The 26,913-nt window shown below is 35.4% G+C and overlaps 2 protein-coding genes across 4 annotated transcripts; both read left to right on the plus strand.

The window, feature by feature from the left end:
• The first annotated feature begins 331 nt into the window (after positions 1 to 331).
• On the plus strand, positions 332 to 12,228 carry si:ch211-207b24.4. 2 transcript variants are annotated; one of them, XM_009299712.5, is made up of 6 exons: positions 332 to 558; positions 3,377 to 3,469; positions 4,729 to 6,423; positions 8,449 to 8,558; positions 8,667 to 8,696; positions 8,791 to 12,228. In XM_009299712.5, the coding sequence occupies exons 1-6, from the start codon at positions 528 to 530 to the stop codon at positions 9,127 to 9,129; spliced, it is 2,298 nt and encodes a 765-aa protein (XP_009297987.2). In that variant the 5' UTR covers positions 332 to 527; the 3' UTR covers positions 9,130 to 12,228. The 2 variants fall into 2 exon arrangements, with proteins under 2 accessions (XP_009297987.2, XP_001335854.4); XM_001335818.9 differs by having other exon boundaries at positions 378 to 558; positions 8,667 to 8,699.
• A 3,991-nt stretch (positions 12,229 to 16,219) lies between these two features.
• fn3krp (fructosamine 3 kinase related protein) lies at positions 16,220 to 26,913 on the plus strand. 2 transcript variants are annotated; one of them, XM_073942063.1, is made up of 6 exons: positions 16,220 to 17,285; positions 19,011 to 19,162; positions 22,392 to 22,483; positions 22,567 to 22,637; positions 23,165 to 23,287; positions 25,985 to 26,913. In XM_073942063.1, exons 2-6 carry the CDS (start codon positions 19,020 to 19,022, stop codon positions 26,321 to 26,323), a joined length of 768 nt encoding a protein of 255 aa, XP_073798164.1. In that variant the 5' UTR covers positions 16,220 to 17,285; positions 19,011 to 19,019; the 3' UTR covers positions 26,324 to 26,913.

The following is a 26,913-nucleotide window of genomic DNA, read 5'->3' on the forward strand; positions in this document are numbered from 1 at the left end:
AGAAAACATTCTGAATTATTGAGAAGTGTGTCAATTTTACTGATATATAATAATTGCTCACTTAGAGGGGAGGAAATGTAAAAAAGTGTCTCAATTTACCCCACTCTCCCCTACTTGGAGAGTTGCTAGCTCAGATACAGTTGTTATATTTATTAAATTTCCCATTAATTGTGTTTTATTAGCATCTACCTTTACCCCAAACCCAGCCATCACAGTAATGTAAAAAATATTAATTACTGTAATACAGTTTCACCAAAATGATACTATATTAATGTGCATATTCAAAGCTGTATCCTATCTGGGCGTGTACTTGAACCCAATCTGCAGGCTGCAGATGGGTGTACTTGGCAAGCCGCCCCTGGATTAAAGTATATGTAAAAAAAAAAACCCTAACAAACTTCTGTTTCCATCTCATTGCATGCAGGCTTCCTCTGCGTGAAGTGTTTTACCTTTTTTTCGTCTACATTATTTTCGACAGTCTTGCTTATGGCCATCTTCTTACTGGTTTTAAAGCAGTTATTCAACAAATGTCATCTTGGCTTCCTTTGCTACAGACTGGTAAATTCTTACTCTAACATTGCATAGCATATTGTTGCTAATTGTATTTTAATTTGAATAGAGTTGTTGGCTTATTTGGAAGTAAAGTAGTTTACATCAACAAATGATTGTAATTTTATGTAGGTGCTGTAGACTGTTATATTGCAGTGGTTTTCAAGTTGTGAACTGTACTACATATAGAATAGAATAGAAATTGGAAATAAATAAAACGAATGTAAAAAAGTGCATTTATAATCCGCCATTATACGTCATATAATGTCTCTATAAATGTCTTTTCATCATAACAGTTTAAATCCGCCATTATACGTCATATAATGTCTCTATAAATGTCTTTTCATCATAACAGTTTAAACTGCGTCTGCATGCAGTGGCGTTTGAGTTGTATAAATATGACTTGATTATAACTTATGTGCTTAAAAGATTCACAGCATACATTTTTAGAAGGTAACAGACAAAATGAGAATGTGGAGTTTCAAAATCTTTTAAGGACAAGAAAGGAAGAGAAAACCAGTAACAAATCAGCTCAATTTATACATTTGTATTTATCTGTCTTTTTTTTATTTATTATTATTTTTTTTAATAGAAATGAATCCAATCTGGTTTTAAAAAATGGCTAAATAAAAATTAATTCTTAAAAATATTTTTAGAAATAAATCATGATTCACATTGGGAACTATTGGTGTCATAGTCTGTGTAAACACTACTAATTTTGTCGAATTATACAGTGCTCAGCATAAATAAGTGCATTACATTTTAAAAATGAATATTTTTTTTATCTGTTTCTCATTGAATATAGGTCATTTTGGAGCAGATTTTCTCTTTTTTCAGATTTGTATTTAATATTTTCCCCTAACACATACATTTAGGTGCACAAATTTTGGAATGTTATTGTAATTAAATAATATTTAAATAATTAAATAATTATTGTATTATTCTTGTCGTCATATTCTTGTTTTTCTCAAAACAGCTCAGCTGAGTAATATCTTAAAGGTGCAGTAGGTGATTGTCTTCAGAAACATGTTTTGTTGTGTTGATTGAAAGTCCCTTCACATTTCAATAATACCGATTACAGTAAATTATCTAAATGTATTTATATGTATTTTTATATTCTGAGTGAGACATAAAGCTAAAAAATGTTCATCCAAATAAATAGTGTAGGGCCGACATCTCCCATAAGTCCATTAAGTTGCACAATCTGTCTACTAAAAAATGCAGATTTGGGCTTTGTTCACGCATCTCTGGCATTACCGCGTGTGCACACCTAGGTGGGCTCACGCATTCACGACATATGCACACGAAAATCAAATGCTGAATTTAAACTTTTTAAACTTCTAAATCAGTATTGGAGTTACTTTTGCACGCTGGAGGAAGGACGACACCACCGCTGAAGTATTTCTTTTAGACAGGTAATGTTCTGTTTTAAAACTATTTTGGCTTCACACAGAGCTGATGCAGACGTTGTTACTAATGGGTTATATGCAGCCATGCTGTTCAGCCACTGAAATCTCCCGGTGAAAGATTGATGTGACTATTTTTGGTTAAATAAGGTCCTTTCACAGCATCGATAATGTAGAGTTATATTTAGTTTAACAACAAAACATCAGTAAATAGCGCTATTCTGCCTAGCATGCTTAACTAAGCTGAAGTTGCTTTTTTATTCACAGCATAGCCTGTGACGTGCTCTCGATATTGTTTACCATGCTACTCTAAATATTCGCTCTCAAATAGCATGTGTGTAGTAATGAGTGTAATTCCTCCTCCACCGGGCCAACCACTTCTAACTGGCGAATAACATGAACTAGTGAGTTGTCTGCTGTCGTGTAGTGATGGGCGCGTTCGCGATTTCAGGAGGCGTGGCTTTGAAACACAGTCCCTCCCTTGCCATCCAGAGCTAATATGCTAACCAATTAGCATTTTGGCAGATCAACTGCACCTTTAATTTTATTTTAAGAAGTACTTAACATGAACTTTAAGATCACTAAGTACCACATTAGTTGCTAAGAATAGAGCGCTTTAAAAAGTGCCAGACTACAAAAATATATTTTAGTGCAGTTTTTATAACATGCTGGGTCAAAAAACACTTTAAATAGCCATTTTGCATTGTTGGCCAAATGTAATCCAGGGCTTTAATGGGGTCAGGCCGGGCCAGTAGCTCCAAAGCTCAAGCAACGAGGCCAGGTGGAGCCGCTTATTAATGAGGAAGTTTATAAGCAGCACCTGGAGGAGCCTCATCCAGCCGCGGTTATACTAGACGTTTCTCACTGTAGACTTCTATTCATATGCACGCGAATGCGTCAGACTGGAAACACAAGCTTGTGCAATGAGTTTTGCAGTTCGCTGCATTGCAAAGTTCAAGCTTGGCGAACTCTGAACTGTGAAATCGCATCATGTGACTGTGTGATACCAATCGAAGATCAAAACATGACCTCTCTGGAAAGAAATTTTAAATATGGACCTATGGCTCACTTTTTAAAATGTCTAATTATCTTGTTCAATCCCGCCTCTTTTCGTAGCACGGTACAACAAAATTTCACAAGCTCAAACTCTATTGTGACTGTGGCATTAGTGCCAAAGAGCACTAATGTAAGTGTGTAATATATCAGTCTGTGTGGAATAGTAATTTTAAAATTGTTGTCTCATTAAAACAACATTTCAGCAGAACATTAATCCAATTATTAATACAATATTTTGTTGCATGGGAATTTTGCATGTGATAAATTATTTTCTGTGTACTTAAAATAATTGTATCTGCATTTTAACAATTATGTTAGGATGACTTTTTAAATTTTAGCTTCACAAATAATATCTTTCTTCATAGATATGGCATCAGATTCCATTACTGTAGCAGCGCTTGGAAGACCTCTGTTTCCTGGCATGTTGTATGACTGCCGCAAGGATTCTTTCATTCCAGGTTGTGTACCAAGTCTTTGTACATTTCACCTATTTGTCAATAAACAAACACGTTTTATGGAATTATGATATGCAACAAGATGAAGTAGTCTTAGGCCCCGTTTACACTAATGCGTTTTAGTTTGAAAACGCATAAGTTTTGCTACGATTACGCCAACCGTCCACACTGCGCCGAAAACGGAGCGTTTCGAAAACGCTGGAGTGACCGTTTTCATGCTAAAATGCTGCTGCTCCGTCTCAGTGTGGATGATGGAAAACGGAGACATCTAAAAACGGAGACAAGGCTGCAGACATTCGCCTCTCTGATTGGGGATTTTCCTCAATATTAAGTAGCCTAACACACACAGTTCAACCCTGCATCCTCTCCTTGTAAGTTTTGATCAAGGCAGCAGTCTCTTCTTCTCAGTTTGATATGGAAAACAGACTATACCGAGGACACGGGTAAATCTTCAAAGGGAACTGTTTACTTTATAACTTCATTCACATCACCCTGGCTACGTTGTTTCACTTTCTCAACAATAAAATGTAAACATGTTTTAAGGTACTGTCTATCTTCATTTTAATATTAGCAACTTAACAGACAGCAGAAATGTTGAGGCATCGTGCTGCATAATGAGCATCATCTTCACTGTGTGGATATTTATAACAAAACGGAGCCTATAATAACTGCCTCCTTTCAATTTCAGTAAAAATACGAAACACACCCTCTTTTTTGCTAAATATCAGTTTTACTAATCGATAATGGCCATTATTAAGTTTATACATTATAGCAAATAAAGGCAAGCGATCAGTCAATATACAGAATGTAGGCTACGTGGTAACATTAATCATTAACTTATCTTTGCGCTCAGCCAAAACACATTACCTGAGAACAAGTAATAGATTCCAATGACCAAAGTCAGGGAATATGTCGTTAGATAAAGACAACAAGATGAATGAAATATCACGTTTAATAAATATAGTGAGATTAGATCCAGCGGGAGATGCTTGATGAGAAGTCCGACTAGCAGAGCTCTCATCTGGGTAGATGGGCTGCAGCGCTTGTCCGAGAGTGTGTGTGTGGTCACGTGATGTGCGTTTTCAGCATTTTGGTGTGGACGGAGAGCAGTTCAGAAACGCTGGGTAAAATGGGAGTGTGGACGCGGATCGTTTTCATTCTAAAACGCCGTTTTAAAACTAAAACGCACTAGTGTAAACGGGGCCTAATGGACATTCATCATGTTCATTGTTTCTGCGTTTCTCTGCCACTTTTTACATTAGGTGTAACTCTGTGGGATAAAAAATCACTGCGTGAAGATTTGGACAGTCATTCACAGCTCCAGACAGATTTGAACTTCAGTTGCTCTGACTCTCTCTCTAGTAAGTGCAATCTCCTGGATGTGAGTGCTTCCTTGAAGGCCAGCTTCTTGGGGGGTCTGGTGGAGGTGGGAGGATCTGCAAAGTTCCTGCATGACACCAAATCATCACACCAACAGTCCAGAGTTACAATGCAGTACAGTGAAACCACCAGATTTGATCAGCTCACTATGACCCATCTGGGCAAGATCACCTACCCTCAGGTGTTTGAGCAGAAAACTGCAACTCATGTGGTCACAGCTGTACTGTACGGCGCTCAGGCTTTTATGGTGTTTGATCGGACATTTTCAGAAGAGGAAATCAAGGAGAAGATTGATGGGGAACTGAATCTTATGGTGAAGAAAATCCCCAAATTCACAATTGAAGGAAGTGGAGCTGTACATATGACAGATGATGACACACAAAAGATTGAGAAGATTACCTGCACGTTTTATGGTGACTTTCACCTTGAGCAAAGCCCAACTTCTTACATGGAGGCTCTTGATTTGTACAAAAAGCTCCCCTCTCTGCTGAAGGAGAATACAGAGAATGGAGTTCCAATCAAAGTATGGCTTTTTCCTCTTCATTTACTGGATTCTAATGCAGCTCAATTGGAGGCAAAGATAAGCACAGGTCTGGTTTCCGACATTGGATGTGTAATGGAGGAGCTAGGAGAAGTAGAGAGGACATATAATGACCTGTCCAGAAATACACTGGTAAATAATTTCAGCAACATCAAAGAGAGGCTGTATTTATTTCATAAGACTTTTAATATATATAAGGCAGAGCTCCTGAAAGATGTTGGCAGAATCTTGCCTGCTATTCGAGGAGGAAAAATGAAGGAAATATCACTAGAAGAAATCTTGATCCACCGTGACTTCCCTGCCTTGTTTAAGCAGTGGTTGAATGATGCAAAGTCTGAATTTAACCTCTTGAGTTTTTACATTAAGGGGATCAAAACAGAAGATTCAGACAATCTTAACACCATCCTCCTTGATCCTAATATTGATTTTGTGGTGTGCTTGACCCTCACTTCTCTGAATGAAGACTTATATCTTCAAAGTCTGAGGGAGTTTTTAAAATCTGACAAATCTAAAGAGTTAGATGGTAAACAAAAAAGGGTGTCAGTGACTTCTGCGACAAAGTGGTTCAATGATTCTGCTATCATAATAAAGATGAGAGAGAACTTATCCCTTTTCAGAAGCTTTTCAGAGGCAAATAAAGATGAAAATAGAATCTGCTTCATCATTTCTGCAACATCTAATACACTCAGCCCAGGATCCTCCATCTATCTATATGAAAAAGGGAAACTGAAAAGCACAGAATTTCAGCCTGTGTCAAAACCTCCACCACTGATAGTGAAGAATGTCCATGAACAGACTGTGTCCCTGAAACTGCAGAAGTCCCCAACTGGAGAAACAGTGCAGTACAGAGTGGAGTACAAGCAGGTAAAAGCAGAATCTGAAGCTGAAGAACAGTGGCTTGTCATATACACAACTGATGAAGACTTTACTCTGACTGGACTGGAGTCTGGAAAGCCGTACATGATCCGCTACAGGATAGTGAGTAGAGTGGGAGTGAGTGAAGCAAGTGAGACGGTCAATCCAATACCTATGTCATGTAAGTGTCATCTCAAATTTTGTGATTATTTAGACCAGGGGTGTCCAAACTCGCTCCTGGAGAGTCGGTCTCCAGCAGATTTTAGTTTCATCTTGCCTCAACACACCTGCAGGGATGTTTCTAGAACAGGGATGTCAAACTCAGTTCCTTAAGGGCCGACGCTCTTCACAGTTTAGTTCCAACCCTCATTAAACACACCTGATCAAACAAATTGAGTTCTCCAGGCTTTTTTGAAACCTACTGTACCAGTAAGTGTGTTGAAGCAGGGTGGGATCTAAACTGTGCAAGGCTGTGGCCCTCCAGGAATTAAGTTTGACATTCCTGTTCTAGAAAGTCTAGTACAGTGGTCACCAAACTTGTTCCTGGAGGGCCGGTGTCCTGCAGATTTTAGCTCCAACCCTAATCAAACACACCTGAACAAGCTAATCAAGCTCTTACTATACTTGAAACATCCAGGCGGGTGTGTTGAGGCAAGTTGGAGCTAAACCCTGCAGGGACAACGACCCTCCAGGACCGAGATTGGTGACCCCTGGTCTAGTAAGTGCTTGATTAGCTAGACCAGGCGTGTCTGATTGGGGTTGGAACTAAACTTTGCAGGACACCGACTCTCCAGGACACCCCTGATTTAGACATACAGCATTGATATCTAAAACATCATTATTACCATCCATTTGTTTACTGTGAAAATTTATTTGACGTGAGGAAACCATGTACAAATGTTTTATTGAAGTTCACAATAAAGAGTAAAACCAACTGACAAATTCCCAACTAGAAAAATACTACAAACTATAAAATACTATTTGTGAAAATACTTAAATAACACACAAATTCAAATGCCCAACACAAGCGAGTTGCATTCCAGACCAGATCAGCTCGATGACGTACAATGTCTCCAACACCCCCTGTAGTCCCATTTAGCAACTTGATAGCAACTGTCTTTTTAAAGAAGCATAGCCAATTAAAAAAATCAAGAGTGTGCTGTAACTGATGTGTTTTTATTTTGTAGAGTAAAACGTGAAAGTATCTTGAGTTTGTGTTAGCCACAAACCTTATTTAAGCGATTTAACTCAAATCCCATTGAAAATACCCATTGACTTTGGGACAAGGGAACCGGAACTGCTAAAATGCTAACTCGATTTCGGGTTTTTGCATACAAATTGATGTCATAGTTCCTCCACTCTATAGGGGATAAGCAAGTAGTACTAAACTGTACAAAAGAGAAACAGATTCATACAAATTAGCCACTAAATCAAAAAGTTACAAATTGCCAAGACAATGTGTTGGAAATATATAATGCTATAATATACAATTCAGCGTCTTTGTCTGAGAAATGAGATGGAATTAAAATATCATTGCTTAAGAACAAGGTTAGGAGTTTCAGAATATCCAACACAATCTCACTGCAATTCGTAACTTTTTCATTTAGTGGCTAATTCGTATGAATTCGTACGATCTAATTCGTACAATTTAGTACGATTTGCTTATCCCCCAATGACGGTTGGGGTTAGGGGTGGGGTTAGGTGACACGCCTCCTTTTTAAAATCGTACTATTTTGTACGACTGAACTCGTACGAATTCGTACGAATTAGCCACTAAACTGGCAAAACGTAAAATACTTACGTTTTCTCGTGAGATCAGGCTGGAATATCGTCATTCTCAGTCTCATTAGCTATGTTTCCATCCAAAAATGCGAATGAACTTGATGCGCAATACTGAATTATTGCATGAAAGACATGCAAATAAAGCAGCGTTTCCATCCAACGAGTCAAAATGAACAAAACTGTCACTTCCTGATTAACTGGGGCCAAATATCAACAGCAAAAACAGAATTTGCTGCTGTAGGAGAAGCTTCGTCAATCCTTTTTTGCATCTAATAAATAACTTGCGCCTCAGAAGGCAATACTTACACACAGTGAATGTGTGTATATTTTTCAATTTATTCTGCTTAAAGTGCAATTTAAATGCTTAGCTAGTTTTTTCATGGTCATATAGACAAAAATACATAAATTATTTTGTATTTTTTAGCTCAGCCTGTGATCGTGGGATTGCTGCAAGACAGTGAAACTACCTTTATGACTCCATCCATCACCACCATTAAGAAGATCAGCGTTCATGGTTATCAACATTTTTTTGTGGTTTGTGAAGATTGTTTCCATCTTAATTCAGCTTATTTGAATTCCTACAATATTACATAATTTTTATTAACTTGTTTTGATTGTATGACCTTCTGTGTGCCCCTGCAGATGCCTAAAAGAGACTTGGCTGACAAGAACGTGGTAGTAATTTTTGGAATCCATATTGTTTCCTTTTCATCTTGTTATTTTTAATACTTTTGTAACACTGTTTCTGTTATTTTGATCTGTGCAGAGGTTTGAACTATTCAGCAGATTGGAAGGCATTACGGTATTTTTCAACACTGGTCACATGATCAAAGTTGGTAGAACTTCCAGCATAACAGAGGAATTTATATTTGATGACAATGATAAACTCATTGCAGCAACAATGTGGCAAGATCAAGAAAATAGATATTTCGGTGGATTCAAATTTGAGGTCGCCAACAGTGATGGTACAGTAAAAACATATTCTGCCAAGTGTACAGATCTGTCTGAGCCTGTGAAGATTGATGTGAAGTCTGGAAAATGTTACGGCGTTACAGCAAGATGTGGAAAACGTGGACTCCAAGCGTTCGGATTCTACTTTATTTAGATTCTCAATAATGAAAGAAACAATGCAGAGATGAAATGCTAAACAGTGAAGTTAATGCATGAATCAGATTTATATTTACGGTAGTGTAGTATAGTGTGAGATTTGAATCAATACATAATACTTGTGCATGTTTTCAGAATCTAAAATTAGGGATTCATTGTAACGTACAATGTTGGTTTAGAAAAGCAACTGATTTTTGTTGTGTTTGATGTGTTGGTTTTTAGTTCATTAATTTAATCGTTTCATTTAATCAAATAATCATGTATAATTAGTCATTTATATATTTTTCATTTGATTATTTTTGGAATTTAATTATTTAGATTAATTATTTAGGTTATTAAAAGTTTACATGAACTCGAAGTTGTTGAGGCTTTTCAGTGTGTTGATGTACTTCAGACTAAAACAGAATATTGAGGAGTGGAGCTTTCTTTTTGCAAATAATTTAAATTTTCTGGTATCACTCCATGAAAAGGGCTAGTCTCATGAAGCCAACTAACAGTAAGAGCGGTGTGGTTAAGAATAATGTAAAAAAAATAAATTAATCTGAGGATTAACTTGCATGGATTAAAGGTGCAGTAGGTGATCTGCCAAAATGCTAACCGCTTAGCATATTATCTTTGGACAGCGGGAAGGGACTGTGATTCAAAGCCAAGCCTCCTGAACACGCGCACTGCATCACAAGAGCCGACAACCTACTAGTTCATGAGTGTAAGAAGGCTGTCAGTGTTCAAAAATGGATAGAAAATAGTCACATCAATCTTTCGTCTGGAGATTTCAGTGGCTGAACTACACATCTGTGAATATAAGCGATTTATAACACAACACAACCTAACATAGGCTTAGACTGACTAAAATAGTTTTTAAACAGAACATTACCTGTCTAACAGTAATACTTCAGCCATGGTGTCGTCCTTTCTCCAGCGTGCAAAACTAACTCCAATAATGATTCAGGATTTTTTAAAAGTTTCAATTCAGCAATTGATTTCACCGCGACTGTGATTGTCTTGTGTGCACATGAACACACAGCCCTGGTGCAGGCGGGCACACATGAATGGCGGATCTGCGTGAACAGATGCGCAAAAGCTCATATCTGCATTTGTTAACAGACAGTTTGAGCTACTTATCAGAATTATGTAAGATGGCGGCATTTTTAATAAAACATTTTTTTTAGTTTTATGCCTTATCCAGAATAAAAAATACATATAAACACATTTAGATAATTTACTTTAATCAGTACTGTTGGACTGAAGAGACTTTCAACCAGCACAACAAAAAATGTTTCTAAAGACAATCACCTAGTGCACATTTAATCAGTTCACCTAAATAAGAACATAATAATTTATGGTAGCAAAATAAACATTGTTAATTTGATTTCACATGACACTGGACAATGTACAATGTAATGTAATATCACTGGACAATGTTGCAAAACTACATTATAAATAAAACTACTGGTCAAAGTGAAACATATAGGCTTACTAAGATTCAATCAACACTTTTTGAAGTCATCATTACTTTTATCAGTCAATATTTATTAATTTATTAACATATAATCAGTAGTGGAAAGAGTAACATTACTTGCCTAAAAATGGAGTGCCAGATCTACAGTGGTGTAAAGTAACTAATTACAAATACTCAAATTACTGTAATTGAGTAGTTTTCCTCAGAAATTGTAATTTACTAAGTAGTTTTATAAATGTGTACTTTTACTCTTCCTTGAGTACATTTTTAGTGCAGCATCAGTACTTTTACTCCACTACTTTCCTTCTATCTGCAGTCAATGCACTATTTTTTTCTTGTCAATGAGGATTAGAAAAATCAATTCTGTGATTCCTGCCTAATTAAATCACACATTAAGTAGAAGGTAAATCGCATCATAATTAACTACCTCTTGACATGGGCGATTAAAAATTGCAGCCAACTGTTTAGAAGCATTAAAAGTGTTCAAGAAGATGTTAAAAATTTGTACACGCATTGACCTAGAGACTGTTTAGATGCATGTTACTGATGAGAAGAGGACGGATGTTTACTGTATGATGACCAAAATGGCCTTAAACACCCAGCAGGCACAAGACGTCAACATGATGTTAGAATGAAGATGTACCCCAGTGTTGTGGAGATGTTGCATTTTGTTTGGAAATGAAAATCATGTTGACGTCAGAGCTCAATTTAGGTCAACATCAAACCTTAAAACAACTAAATATCAACATCTAATGATGACGATGTGGGGACATTACCAGTATGACATCTTTCACTCGTTGGATTTTGGTTGCCATTCCTGATGAATAAATGTCAGTATTTGACTTCAATATAACAGTGGTTTAAGATGTTGGCTCTGTTGTATTTTGGTCACTTTCCAACACAACCTAAAGTCAACCAAATATCAACGTCATTTGACGTCATTATTGGACATCAAAATAACTTCGTCCTTAGACGCTGGCTAGACATTGAATTTTGGTCACCTGACATCACAACCTAAATCTAACCTAATATTAATGTGTTATGACGATGTGTGCCTGCTGAGCAGGTTGTGTTAGAAAGTGTCTAAAATCCAACATCGAGTCAACATCTTAAACCAGTGTCATACTGATGTCAAATACTGACATTTATTTGTCAGGTATGGCAAGCAAAATCCAACGTCTGATAGACGTCATAGTGGTAACATCCACACAACTTCAAGTTGTAACATCTGTAAGAAATGAGTCTGCCTCGACCCAACTTCCACTGTAAATGGTGAATTGATGCTCATTTCCCAAAAGGGCTGACTTATGAGAGAAAAGAGAAGTCAAAAGGGTCTTGTCTCTGCATTGTTTGAGGTGACTACATCTCGACCAAATGGTAACAATTGTAGAATGGGGATGGGTGTGGTGCACAAAGAACCATCTCTTCAATGGTGTTGAAACTGCATTAACATGGAGAGATAGGGAGAACAGCTGGGTCAACAGCCAAGGAGCAACTTCATTAACATCTAAAGGCAACATCAAAAACAGTATAAAGGTTTAAGTTTAAGAATGTTCAGGGTTCATTCTGACTCCAGTGAACCCAAGGTACTGCCATGTATTTTGAGACTGCTATGCTGAATAAACATCTTCATTGAGATTTTCTTCGTCATCATAATTTTTTCTTACACATCAATAGAAGTTGATTTTCGGTTGGACGTTGGACATTGATGACAGCCTGACGTCAAACAGATTTTCATTTCCAAACAAAATGCAACATCCCCACAACTTTGGGGTACAATGTTGATCTGATGTCATGTTGACATCTTGTGCCTGTTGAGTGTTTAAGGCTATTTAGGTCATCGTGCTCTGGACACTTTTAATAGTTCCAAACAGTTTTCTGCAATTATAAATCACCCATGTCTTGAGTGAGTTCATGTGATTTACCTTCTGTGTGTGATTTGATTGAACATGAATCACAGGACTGATTTTTCTAATCTCCATAGACAAGAAAAAAACAAAGTAGTGGCTGCAGGTTGAAGGAAAGTAGTGGAGTAAAAGTACCGATACAGCACTAAAAATGTACTCAAGGTAAAGTAAAAGTACACACTTTTAAAATTACTTAAAAGTAAATTACAGTTCCTGAGGTAAAACTACTCAATTACAGTGATTTAAGTATTTGTAATTAGTTACTTTACACCACTGCATATAATGCAGTTTTGGTCATACAGTTACCAATTTATAACAGGCTTGTGGGTTTAAAAAGCTGTGCTTCCTGCTTGTTCAGATACCAAACAAACTATTATTTCCTGAAAGGATCTGGTGTCCAGAGTTGGACAATTATTATATTCAATTAAATTCACCTTTATTTGTCTAGCGCTTTTACAATGCAGATTGTGTCAAAGCAGCTTCACATAAAAGATCATAGTACAGTGTACTATTGGAACAGTGTACTTGAGTAGTTAGTGTTTAAGTTCAGTTTAGCTCAGTTCAATGTAGTTTAATAATCACTACTGAGGACCTAAACACTGAAGAGCAAATCCATCGATGTGTAGCTCTATCGATCCCAAACCATGCAAGCTAGAGGCGACAGTGGAGAGGGAAAAAAACTTCACCAATTGGCAAAAGTGAATAAAAATAATCTTGAGAGAAACCAGACTCAGTTGGGCACGATCATTTTGATTTACCTGCTGGCCAAATGTCTTGTGCAGAGCTGCAGTTTTAGAGGTGGAGGCTGGAAGCTGGCCTCAGCGAAGACTCGTCTGTCCCTGGAGCGTCACAAGAATCTCATGCTCTCCACTCCTCCATGACCACCACAGCAGCTGCCCAGGATATGGCCTGGTCCAGGCTATGGAAACCTTGGCATCATCTTGTCGCTGGTCTTGGATCGAATCAGTGACTCTGCATATTCTAAGGGCCTCGGGAGGAGTATTCCCAGGTGGAAAAGGAGAATAAAGAGCATAATTAGCGTAGCTGCTGTTCATAGTGTATATAAACAAGATGCAGAAACCTGTGTGGAAACCCGCTAAGTGATGCACTGAGTGTATGCTTTACTAAACAGATAGGTCTTTAATCTAGTTTTGAATTGGAAGAGTGTGTCTGAGCCTGAGACATTATAAGGAAGGCTATTCCAAAGTTTAGGAGCCATAAATAAAAAGGCTCTACCTCCTTTACTTGACTTTGCTATTCTTGGTACCACCAGAAGCCCTGAGTTTTGAGATCTAAAAGAGCGAGTGGGATTGTAGCGAGACAGGAGCTTGGTTAGATAAACAGGAGCTAGATTATTTAAAGCTTTATATGTAAGAAGCTATATTTTAAATTCAAATAAAAAACTTAACAAACATCCAGTGTAAGGAGGATAAAATTGGGCAGCTGCATTTTGTACTAATTGAAGTTTGTTAACAGAGGATGCTGGGCTACCAGCAAACAGAGCATTACAGTAGTCCAGCCTAGAGGTCATAAAAGCATGGACTAGCTTTTCTGCATCTGAGATGGATAGCATAATTCATAACTTAGGGATATTTCTCAAATGAATAAAGGAAGTATTTGTTACATGGGGTATATGATTTTCAAAAGTTAAATTGCTGTCTAATATGACACCTAGATCTTAGATCTAGATCTAACGCTGACTTTTTAATAATTATATGTTTGATGTTCAGCACTATATTAACTACAGTAATAAAAAAGAAAACTTCATGAGTCACATCAGTTTCTGTTAAATCTATAATTTATGTATTGTTTGTTTGAGTCAATTTAGGCAAGGCAAACTTTATCATAATTTTACACATAAAAACTGGTATTAAATATAAATATATATATACATATATATATATATATATATATATATATATATATATATATATATATATATATATATATATATATATATATATATATAAATAAAAAATAACATGCATGTGTTACTCAAAGGCAAGAGAGTAAAAATAAGTCTTTAAGTTAGATTTAAAAGCATCCAATGGAGCAGAAACCTGATGTTCAGAGGGAGCCTGTTCCAGAGCTTTGGGGCCGCAACACAGAAAGCTTGATCACCTTTTGATTTGCAGCGAGACCGAGGGACCGACAAAATAAACTGGTCATGATATCCTAATGGTCTACAAGCTGTATAAGGCCTAATACGTTGACTGACATAGGCTGGGACAGAATTATGCAATGCTTTATAAGTAAAATAAAATATTTTAAAATCAACTCTGAAATTTATAGGAAGTCAGTGCAATGAGGCGAGGACAGGGGAGACCTTTTCTCAGTTCATTTTATTAATCTGACAGCTGTATTCTAGACCAACTATAACCAAGAGAGTGTTGACTGTGTTGACTGCGTAGACCAATGTACAAGGAGTTGCAGTAGTCTAACCGAGAGGACATAAAAGCATGTGTTACGATTTATAAATCTTTTTTTTTTTTTTTTTTTAGAATTACAGAATAATCTGAATACCACGACTGCAGCAACAAAAAATAAATAAATAAATAAATAAATAAATAAATAAATAAATAAATAAATAATAATAAAGTAAAATAAGAAACGCTGCTTTTAAATGAAATTAAATATTTTGTGTTCACAATAATATGAGACCAAGTAAAGATTATAATAAAAAGTGATATATGGGGCAATATTTGACAATATTTTTGTATTTGATAAAAAAATAATACATTGTCGCCTTGGAATTATAAGGTTCTATCTGCGTTCTGAATGATTTTGAGATATTGAGCTTTCCAAGTTTTGGCATTCCATAACAAACAGTATATGTGAAACATTTTTTTTTATAAAACGTCTTCAAATTTAAACATGCCATAACGTAAAAAAGTCATTTAATAAAAATATGTCAATAACTCAATTTTGACAACAATGTTAAATACAACCTTTTAAGGTGACATTACTATTAATACATATATTAGATTACATAATATAAAGAATTGCGTTTTTTTTTTTTTTTTTAAGGTTGGTAGTACATGTTGTATACAACACCGTGTTTAAACATGCAAAATATGTGTATGAAATATGAATTCATTTGCATGAATAAATCTGACGTAGAAAAAAATCAGGCTCAGAATTCTTGTTTTGAATGCTTGACCTTTGTATTATAATTTATCCATGTATTCATTTTCTTTTCGGCTTAGTCCCTTTATTAATCTGGGGTCGCTACAGCGGAATGAACCACCTTGTATTATAATTCAACAGACAAAAAGTTGATAAAGCAACAAAATAAACAGTAAAAGAAAGTATTTTGGAATTTTTCCCCTTTCGTTGGACTGAAAAAAAATATGAAAAGCCTAAAATCTTAAAATAAACGTGCATGAACAAACAAATAAAGTGTTTTACCTTGAGTCTGTGAAACATCACAAAACTTAAATAATAATTTAAATAACAGATACAAATACATTTAAAGCACATATTATTTTTAATTAAGAGCTTATAAATCTAAATAATTCACGTAAACGAAGGAATGACTATGCACTGGTGACAATGCCATTGGAATTGATTTATAATTATCAAAATAGTTAAAAATCGATCCCTTTGTTGTCTTGAATCAGACTAGAGATGTTTCTGCCGTTTTAGACATTGTTGATGACATTTGCAAGTACTCACTTCTGTGCCAAGGGGACTTTTATTTTGACACCTTACTGAGCAGCAGCAGTAATCCTGCACATGCCTGTGTTGTTGTTCGAGCCGAGCGCGCATGCAATCATCCAGAGATTTTACCCAGAAGAGGCTTACAGCAGCGTCAAGCAGTTTTGCAAAAAGTTATCGTTTTAACATCGATGTTGTGGTTGTGTGGTTGAGATGGAGGCGCTGCTGAAGAGAGAGCTGGCCACATCTGTCCTGAAGAGCACTGGTCATTCAGGAGGAGGCTGCATCAGTGAAGGCCAGAGCTATGACACGGACACGGGAAGAGTGTTCGTTAAGATCAACCACAAGAACGAGGTGCTCTCTCTCTCTCTCTCTCTCTCTCTCTCTCTCTCTCTCTCTCTCTCTCTCTCTCTCTCTCTCTCTCTCTCCTCTCACAGTGTTATTTAAGTTTCAGAAACATGGTCATACAAACATTTATTGGTACTTTTAATGTAACTTTATTGCATCATGAATAATAAACGTGTTAACATATTTTTAATATGGAGCAACTTTTGGATGTTGCAGTGCATCACAGTTACACATAACGTTAAATATTAAGCAGACAATGAGTCAATAAATAATTTTTTAAACAAGAAAAAAAACATTTTAAATGTATGTAATTTTGTATAGTAGGCATATTAATAAAACAAACTAGTACAGTTTAATATGTATTAATTATACTAGCATTCTAATTATTAATGATGATGATGATGTCATATTACAAAACATAAATTAAATTACGCTATTAAAAATAAACTGTACCCGCTGTAAAAAGCATAAAGATCCAAGCTGTATTAATAATAATAATAATAATACATTTTATTTGTTATGCAATTTTTTTAAGACCCAAAGCACTGCAACAACAGAGAAATCAAACATGCAATAAAGTACAAGTATGCATAAAAAAAGTTCTAAAATATAAACACAGAATAATCAAGAATCTAAAAATGCAGTCTTCAAAAGATGAGTTTTTAGCATCTTCTCAAAACTAACAGTGTGGAAGCATTTCTAACAGAATAAAGGACAGCATTCCATAACCAAGGTGCAGCAACAGAGAAGGCACTTTCCCCCATTGATTTTGGCTGTTGAAGGGTGAGATTACAACACAACAAATAAAATGCGACAAAAAAATACAACAAATGAACAATATAATTGCACAATAACAATGTATGCAACATTTTTATTTTCAAAAGGATGAATGTACAATTTCCAGTGATTGCAGCTCTTGTTATTTATGAAAATGCACTTATTTGTGCATTAACAAACCGCTAGCTGAATATGATGTATTTCAATAATATATGAGCAATTCCAGCGTTATGGGTGTGACATTTGCAGTAAAAACTCAAAAAATAAGTTCACATAGAAAGTTTATATTAAGACTATATTGAAACATCTGTTTATATTTTCCAAAACTACTAACCACAGTGTAATGAGATCAGAAAAATATCAATCTGTAAACATGTTTTGTACTTTAAATGAGGAAAATTAACATGTGTTATGGCTGTTATTACAGTATACACATACTTTGTAGAAATTCTGGGAATTAAACTGCACAACCCCCCCCCCCCCCCCCTCCCAACATTATGCTAATCAACAGGATAAGAGTTGGCTTACTATAGAACAAACATGATTGATCTAATTTTATCTAACATTTTTGCATTTATGAAGGAAAAGCTTTGTTATGGATGTGACGAATGTGAAATTGCCACTTGTGTGACTTTGGTAAATCAAATTAAATTGTTTAAAATCTTTTAACAGAGGCTTGAATATGTCTAAAGTACTGTAAAATACTTGCTTACACAAAAAACATAGAAACGGTTTTGATTTTGTTGAAAACTTTTTTTTTCCATGGGAAAAACTATTTTTTCCATGGGAACGTTGACATTTGCATGGAATTGCTCATATACATTTTATAGGCAAAGGTGCAAATAGTAATTTAGACAGTGCTATTTCTGTCATTTCATCTGTTACTATTTTAAAGAACATCATTAACCAATAATTTGCACATTTACATTGTCATTTATGTATTTTAACTATTTGAAGTAGGGCTGTATGATACTGGGGAAATATGTGATATTGTTGAGTAATGCGATAGGAATGGTTCTTTCAATATAACATTTGGAGAAAATGCTATTTTATTAGCTATTTAAAAAAACAACTTGTGTGTATATATATATATATATATATATATTTATACATATATATATATATATATATATATATATATATATATATATATATATATATATATATATATATATATATATATATATATAATGATAAAAACTAAAATAAACAGGTAATTAATATATTGGTAATATATATTTTAAATTCAGGAAAAAAAAAAAAACTGTATGACATAATTGAGACATTTAGACTCAAAATCTCAGCAGGTTTTTTTTTTCTTACTTCACCTCTTTTCGCCCATAAGTATTTATTTTCAGATCTCTGAGCTCAAGGTTCTCCTTTGGGTACAGCCTATCCAATAGCATAATAGCACCAAATCTGTCTGATCAAATCAAATCTGGTTAAATTTGCATAAACCGTCTATATTTTCTACAAGCAAATGCTTGCCACATAAACTAAATAAAATTTATTTTACTGCTCTTGCAATATGGGTCTTGCATATGCTATTATCCATATAACGATAATAATCTTCCAATTTATTGTGCAGACATAACTTAAAACTGCCTAAATGTATCATTTGTTGACCGTTGTTTTATCCTTTAGTTTGCATATGCTTGCATTATAGTCTCAATGTCATATCTGTTGAAAGTGAAATTGATTGACTTTTCCCAAATCTCTCTCTCTCTGTAGGCTCGGAGAATGTTTGATGGAGAAAAGGCAAGCTTGGAGGCAATTCTGTCCTCAAACACTGTGAAAGTGCCCAGGCCAGTGAAGGTTGTGGATCTTGAGAGAAGTGGAGCTCTTCTCATTATGGAGCATGTGGATATGAAGAGCTTGAATAAGTATGTTTGGGGTCGTTGTAATTGGAGTGATATTGTTCTTGTCAATATCACAAGAACAATGCGCCTTTTTACACCTGGTCTTACATCTTGTTAAGCAATAAATGCAAAAAATTGTATTGTGTAAAGAAGTTTCATCCAGTCCAATCTAGGCATGGACCGGTATAAGATTCTGACGGTATGATAACCTTGGATAAAAATACCACGGTTTCAAGGTATCGCAATATTGTGATTACTGCTCTAAAATAAGTTATTTTTAAATGTCTGGGTAAAAATTTAGTTTTTTACCCAGACATTTAGAACAGGGATGTCAAACTCAATTCCTGGAGGGCCGCAGCTCTGCACAGCTTAGTTCCAACCCTAATTAAACACACCTGATCAAACTAATTTAGTCCTTCAGGCTTGTTTGAAACTTAAGGCTGATTTATACTTCTGAGTCAAACGCCGGCGTATGCTACGGCGCTGACGCATAGCCCTTCGCTGTGGTAGTCGCCATCACTGGCGTGCACCTCTCAAAATATGTAACTACACGTCACAACAACCCGTAGCGCAAGCTCTGTGATTGGTCGACTTGGTAGCGATGACGAGTAGGGGCGGGACTAAGAGCCGCGCGAATGGCGCAAACCCAATGTAGCGATTGTTTACAAGTGTAGAGTCCCGTGAAGGAGCTCCGGATGGAAAGTTTTGTTTTGTGTTTACCTCATAGTTAAAGTTGCTGCACGTCCGCCGGTTCCTGCCTTAAAATGAGCGAGTTTGAGCCACTTGTACATCCCGGAAGTGTTCAGGAAAAGCAAAAAAAGCAGCGAAGAAACTCGACACAGAGGAACATTAACACCTCAACTAGCGTTTCGGAAGTGTTAATGCAGACCAACAGAGACAGCGCGCAGAAGTATAAATGCACAGCCACGCGCGTTGCCTGCGCCGTGGGTCACTCCGGTCACTTGACGCAGAAGTATAAATCAGGCTTTACAGGTGAAGCTGCGGTCACATTAGAGTTTGAGCATGCGAAATTCTGTCGTGTGGCGCTGCGAAAAGGGACGGGATTAAACAAGATTATTAGACATTTTTAAAAGCGAGCAATTGTTCCATGTTTTAAATTTCTGTCCAGAGAGGTCATGTTTTGATCCTCGATTGTTCTCATGCAGTCAATTGATGCGATTTCGCAGGTCAGAGTTCACCAAGCTTGAACTTCGCACCGCAGTAAACTTGAAAAAACTTGAAGCTTTAGTGTGTTGGAGCAGGGTTGGAAATAAACTGTGTAGGGTTGCGGCCCTCCAGGAATTGAGTTTGATATCCCTGATTTAGAAAAAAAACTTATTTTAGAGCACTTTTTTCCCTTTGAACACAATATATTTTATTGTTTGAAAGATTTAAAGCATTTTGGAGCAGTAAACATGTCAGGCTAAATAATTCAAATGAATCATTGACTTTTGCCGTCTTCATTAGTTTTAAAAACACAGATTTCTTTACAATTTAAAACAGCATCTTTGGATATATATATATATATATATATATATATATATATATATATATATATATATATATATATATATATATATATATATATAATTTTTTTTTTTTTTCTGCTGAAGAAAAAAAACACAAAAAAAATAATTTATATATATATATATATAAATTAAAAAATCTTACACATACCTTAGAAACTTTTGGCGGATTTAAAACCTTAACTTTTTCGAACTGCGGTATAACCTTGAAAATGGTTATCGTCCCATGGCTAGTAAGATCTGGCACTTAGGGAAAATGAAACTGAACCTTTTTGAAACTGGGTCATAGAGTGGATAAAACTGAACAGGATGCCCTTTTGTTTTCATGGGAACAGCCAGTTTGTATGTATTGTGAAACGATGGTGTCATCAGCCCACAGTTTGACCTTGGTCAATTAGTGCTACATCACATAACACTGACAAAAGCAGCAACAACATGGACTGAATTCCTGAATTTACTGAACCTAATATCTTTATTATAAAACATTTGCCACGGTTGTCTTGTGTTGGTTTGTGTACAGCGTTTATGTGTATACTCCATGTCTTTATTTTATATAAAATGTCATAAGAATTATTAAACACCCTTAATTTTTAGACCCCTCTTTTATTTTTTCCCCCAGTTTCTGTTTAACAGAGAGATTTTTTCAACACATTTCTAAACATAATAGTTTTAGTAACTCACTGTTATCAATTGATTTTATTTTTGCCATGTAGATATTATTTTACTAGATATTTTTCAAGGCACTTCTATACAGCTTAAAGTGACATTTAAAGGCTTAACTAGGTTAATTAGGCTAACTAGGCAGGTTAGCGTAATTAGGCAAGTTATTGTATAATGATGGTTATACAAAAACATATATATAGCTTAAAGGAGTTAATAATTTTGACCTTAAAATGGTTCTAAAAAAATAAATAAATAAAACTGCTTTCATTCTAGCCAAAATAAAACAGACAAGACTTTCTCCAGAAGATAAAATATTATCAGACATTCTGTGAAAAATTTCCTTGCCCTGTTAAACATCATTTGGGAAATTTAAAAAAAGGAAAAAAAAATCTTCAATTCAAAGGGGGGCTAATAATTCTGGCGTCAACTGTAGATACAGTCATGCGGGGCGGGCTGGGGCAAGTCAAATAATTTTATAAAAGTGAGAAAACTTGAAAACCCGCTGGTAGGAAAAAAACTGACCCATGCATAACTAATTCTCAAACGCTATTTGTTTTTAGATAAAGCAAAATGTGATCATACATTTGAGGCTATAGGCAAAAATGCATTGCTTTAAAGCAATCCCTTTTTATAATTTTAATCATTAGAATATCAAGTATAGATCATCTTTTATAAAGACATTTTTATATATCTCTGTGTAATTATATCAAAACTTTTTTTTGAGTAGTAATATGCATTAAGCACTTCATTTAGAACAATCAGCTGAAAAATACAGGGTTATTCTTAAAAATAAAAATCATCATCATCAAAAGTACAACAGCAAGTTTAAATCCCATCTGGCCAGCACTCTTCAGCAGCAAACACTGACATGTATAAGAATGTGTTTCCAACTAGACTGGATTTGGTCAAAAGTGTTGAAGCTCAAAACTTTCCTGGCTCCATGTGTATTTAGCATCATCCCTATGTGATTGAACTGAAGACATTTTGAAATCATATGTAAACAGGGCCTTAGCAATTAGCTTTAAAAAAAAATAAAAACAACTATTTTATGTTTATCTTTGTAGATACTCATCAAAATTGGGAGAACAGCTGGCTGACCTGCATCTTCACAACAAGAGACAGATAGAGAAACAAAGCAAGGGGCAGCAGACTGTTGGTAATGCTATTTTGTCTTAGCAGGCATTTCTTTACACACTTCTCAGTGGCATTATTTTTACTGTCATTTTTGTATTGACTAAGGAAAGTCTGAGGTTGTAGCAGTCAACAAGTTTGGATTTGACGTGGCTACATGCTGTGGTTATATCCCTCAGGTCAGCATATATCCTAATTTAAAGAAACATTCCCCTTTTTATTTGTAGATAGGCACATTTTATAAGTACATTAGAGTTAAAAAGTTGTGTTTACCTTAATTTTTATTCATTCAGCTGATCTCTGGGTCTGGCCGAAGCACTTTTATCTTAGAATAAAGCATTCAATCTGATTAGGCAGTTAGCATCATGCTTAAAAAGTTCAAGTTTAGTTTTTGAAAAGTGTTTTAGTACACAACATAAGAGTCATGTTTTAAATTATCGAAACTCTTTTTTGGATTTTTTGAGTGACATCCTTATGGTCTAATCTGATTGAATGATCTATGCTAAGCTAAGCTAAAAATACTCCTGCCAGACCAGGAGACCAACTAGATGGATCCAAAAGGGGTAAAACTGAACTGTTTAATTCTAGGTGTCTTGTAAAACAAACTTATTTCCAAACAAAATGTGGTGTGTTCCTTTAAACAAACGCAGTGTGACTTGTATTGATGTTTGCATTGAGAGGTTTTGATCCATCTACTGGTTTTCAGGTGAATGACTGGCAGGAGGATTGGGTGTCCTTTTACTCCCAACAGAGGCTGCAGCATCAACTGGGATTGGTGGAGAAATCATATGGAGACCGAGAGGCCAGAGAACTCTGGGCTAAACTCCAAGTAAACCAAATTTAATAATGCGCACACACACACGCACACACACATTTGTATCTAGTTTTCAAAGAGAACATACATGTTCTCAAAAGTTAATAAGCATTGATATAATAAGTTAAGTTAAGTTAAAAAGTAAAGTCAAATTTGAACTATTTTTATACACATGCCTGCTGTGTCTCTGAAATGCCTTTTTTATCCATCTGAGATTGAATCTTTTGAGAAAGGGTATACAAAATGCATATCAGTTAATAAATAAGATTAATATAAACTATAAATGTTTAAAACAAAGATGAACACAAATTTATGTAAAATAATAAGATGAAATTAAATCAAAATATATATTTAAAATATTTAAATTGTAATAACTATCAAATATAATCAAATATAAATAAGATAAAAGATAAAATAAGCACTACTAACTGTTAAAGAAACAAGTACATGAAATCAATTTAAATAATGTGATTAAAAATAATTATAAATACTTATTATAATGTGATTATAAATATAATAACTAGCAGAATTAGGCAAAAAAAGGAAAGGTAAATAATGGAACAGTCTTTACCAAATAATTATTTCATAAACCATCCCAAATCTTCTTACATTCTACTCTAATCATCAGACTTTGTTCTAGTATAAAATGAGCAATTTTGTAAATTGAGTCAGTTACTACTTAAAATCCTAAATCAGTCTAATATTAAATTAATTATGCAATGATGCTAAATAATACAATAAAAAACAAAATTGTATCCATTCACAATAATGTTGTTTTTGTTAAAAATCAAAAATGTCTTAGGTTTTTTCTTTTTTTTTCTCTCTCTCTAAAGGCTCGTACATGGTCATATTTTTGGCACTTTTGTTCGTCCACGGAGCTGCTGAAGTTACAGTAAACAGCACTTGGAGGCGCTTAAGTGCAAAACTGTCAATGCGAGCGCACATTTAAGATGATGCCCAGAGGCGATATGAACATGGAGCTGCTTATTGCTCTGGTCAACAATAATTATTTCTTCATCGCTAGAGCTGGAGCTGCTACTTGAACCATTCATGCTTGTTTGAATCGCCAGTAACTTTACTTACAAGCGTGTCAACTGTCTTGTCTTCTTCTGTGTTACAAGCAGGTGTCTGAAGATGTGTAGTGCCATCTAAGTTTAAGGAGGGATTTTGCATACTCTTCTGCTTGACGTCAGTAAAAATTGGGTTTGAATCCGGAAAAGTTCTCAAAAAACGATGACGATAAATGCAAACGAAAAGCGACCCGTTGTGTACGAGCCTTTAGGTTGTTTAAATCATCCTTGAAAACACACTACTTTTTCCTCGCCTATTCGTGAGATGTGTATTTTTGATTTGTTTTACGATTCGACATGTTTTAATGTTTTGAATGTTCTAAGCTGTTTTATATCTGTATCTTTTTTTTTGTAAAGCGCTTTTAGAATTAAGTTTTAAAGGCACTGTATACAAACCAAGCACCATAGATGCGGAGGCACCCATTGGTTTTGTTAGTTCCTATTAGTTGTTTTGTTCCTATTATTATTATTCTTCTTCCGCCGGATTTGAATGGCAGCCCATATAGGCATATGTGGGAAAGTTGTATAATTTGGCACAATGGTAAAGGACAGTGTTAACATTAATCAGACCAAATATGAAGTCTCAAAATCAAACTCGCTAGCGCCACCACTTGTCCAAACTTTCACTTATGTTTATCATGATAACGTTTGAACTGAATGGGCTACAATCAAAATTGTTTTTTCCTCTGATTCCTTGGCTCAGTCCGATTCAAACGCACCCTATGACGTAAAATTTTAATAAATTAATTTTAATAAAATAAATTTTTTCGCGCTATTTTAAATTTTTCGAAAAACCTATTCGATAAAACTCTTCCTGGGCCGTTTCTCCGATTTCACCAAAATTAAATCACATGATCTAAAGACCCTGTCAACCAAAAATTATGGAATTCAAGTTGATTAGACCAACCGTTTTCGTTTAACTTGCGATCAAATTTAACGTAGAACTTGCGAAAATGGACATGAGGCGATATCTCCGAAACGCATTCACCGATTCACACCAAACTTGGTGTGTGTTATGACAACTAGGGTCTGAGGTTATATACAGAATTTCGGTGCACTGCCCCCTAGTGGTCCGGAGATACAAAAAAATTGCTTTTTTGGCTTATAACATCTCAACCTTTTGTCCAAAACTCATAAAACTGGTCTCATTACATCCGGCAGAGCATGTTGAGTTGAATGATGTCTGATTTTCACAGGTCAGCCATTTTGGCCAAAAATTCTATATTTTACCAACACATTCACATATCATTACAAAACATGGTATGATTCAACCCAAGCCCTAAAAGTACTAAAAAACTTCTGGAACAGCGCCACCTTTTGGCCAAAAGTGCTTGGCCCCTTAATTGCTGCTTGCAGCTATATTTATTATTATTATTATTATTATTATTATTATTATTATTATTATTATTGTGTGCACATAAATTACAATAAAATCATTGTGGAGAGGAAAAGTGGGAAAGAACACTCTTTGGTTAGCCACTTGTCTTCTCTTGTGTAAAAGAAGCACACACATGTTTGGATTAGCCTGAAGATTATTTTTAAAAACCATTTCTGGGTGAACTACACTTTAAGTAATATAGTCAACCTGTGTTTAATGCTGCATGTGTATGGCACACAAATCTTTCGATTTCTCTTTGTTTAGCTGAAGATCCCTCAGCTATTTACAGATGTAGAGCTGGTTCCTGCTCTGCTGCATGGAGATCTGTGGGGAGGAAACGTGGCTGAATGCTCTGATGGTCCAGTCATCTTTGACCCCGCATCATTTTATGGCCATTCGGAGTACGAGCTGGCCATTGCCGGCATGTTTGGTGGTTTTGGGAGCTCGTTTTACAATGCCTACCACGAGAAGATCCCCAAGACCGCTGGCTTTGCAAAAAGGCATCAGCTATACCAGCTGTTTCACTATCTGAACCACTGGAATCATTTTGGTGGAGGCTACAGGGGGTCTTCGCTACGCATTATGAAGGATTTAACAAAGTAGATTCCAACAGCGTGATTCAAGAACAGATCACCTTAAGTCTTCATTAATAAAGGTGGATGTAAAATTAAGCCACACACTGTGAGCATGACCATCAGAATTTGATATATCATCACCAGTATAATGAAAATGCATTGACATGGTGAGGAGCTCTAAAGTCTTAAAGGGATAGTTTCAGCAAACATGATCATTTACTGTTCATTTACTCACCGTCAAGCCACTGAAGATGTAGATAACTTTGTTTTATTTTATTCAGTAGAACATTAAGGAAGACTTAGACCTGAATCTGTGGTTCTTGGTGATTCGTATAATGCAAGTCAACCTGTTTTTGAGATTAAATATAGACCTTTTTCATAGAAACCAACATTAATCATTATGCTTTGCGTGTACACTTAAGAAGGATGCTCCAAACTTCCATTTGGGAGCTTGATGCTTATAAATAATGACATTTGGACATTTTTGAAATGGTAGTTCTAATTGACCTTATTCTAAAATGCGGAAGTGCGCCTGTTTTCGCAATTGTCTTAGAACTTCCGTTTCAGTCGCCTATGGGAGAAATGACTAGGAATAATAAACGGCAAAAAACGGTCAAA

Source organism: Danio rerio, chromosome 3, assembly GCF_049306965.1.
Source record: "Danio rerio strain Tuebingen ecotype United States chromosome 3, GRCz12tu, whole genome shotgun sequence".
In the NCBI taxonomy this organism is placed as follows: Eukaryota; Metazoa; Chordata; class Actinopteri; order Cypriniformes; family Danionidae; genus Danio; species Danio rerio.

Bases quoted from the DNA above. Each gene is read 5' to 3' on its own strand.
- si:ch211-207b24.4 (XM_001335818.9), top strand. From the start codon at position 528: ATGTCATCTTGGCTTCCTTTGCTACAGACTG. The intron at 6,424-8,448 runs GTAAGTGTCATC...TGTATTTTTTAG, and splicing joins CAATCCAATACCTATGTCAT to CTCAGCCTGTGATCGTGGGA. The intron at 8,559-8,666 runs GTTTGTGAAGAT...GTGCCCCTGCAG, and splicing joins GTTATCAACATTTTTTTGTG to ATGCCTAAAAGAGACTTGGC.
- fn3krp (XM_073942063.1), top strand. From the start codon at position 19,020: ATGTTTGATGGAGAAAAGGCAAGCTTGGAGGCAATTCTGTCCTCAAAC. The intron at 22,638-23,164 runs GTCAGCATATAT...ACTGGTTTTCAG, and splicing joins GCTGTGGTTATATCCCTCAG to GTGAATGACTGGCAGGAGGA. The intron at 23,288-25,984 runs GTAAACCAAATT...CTCTTTGTTTAG, and splicing joins AACTCTGGGCTAAACTCCAA to CTGAAGATCCCTCAGCTATT.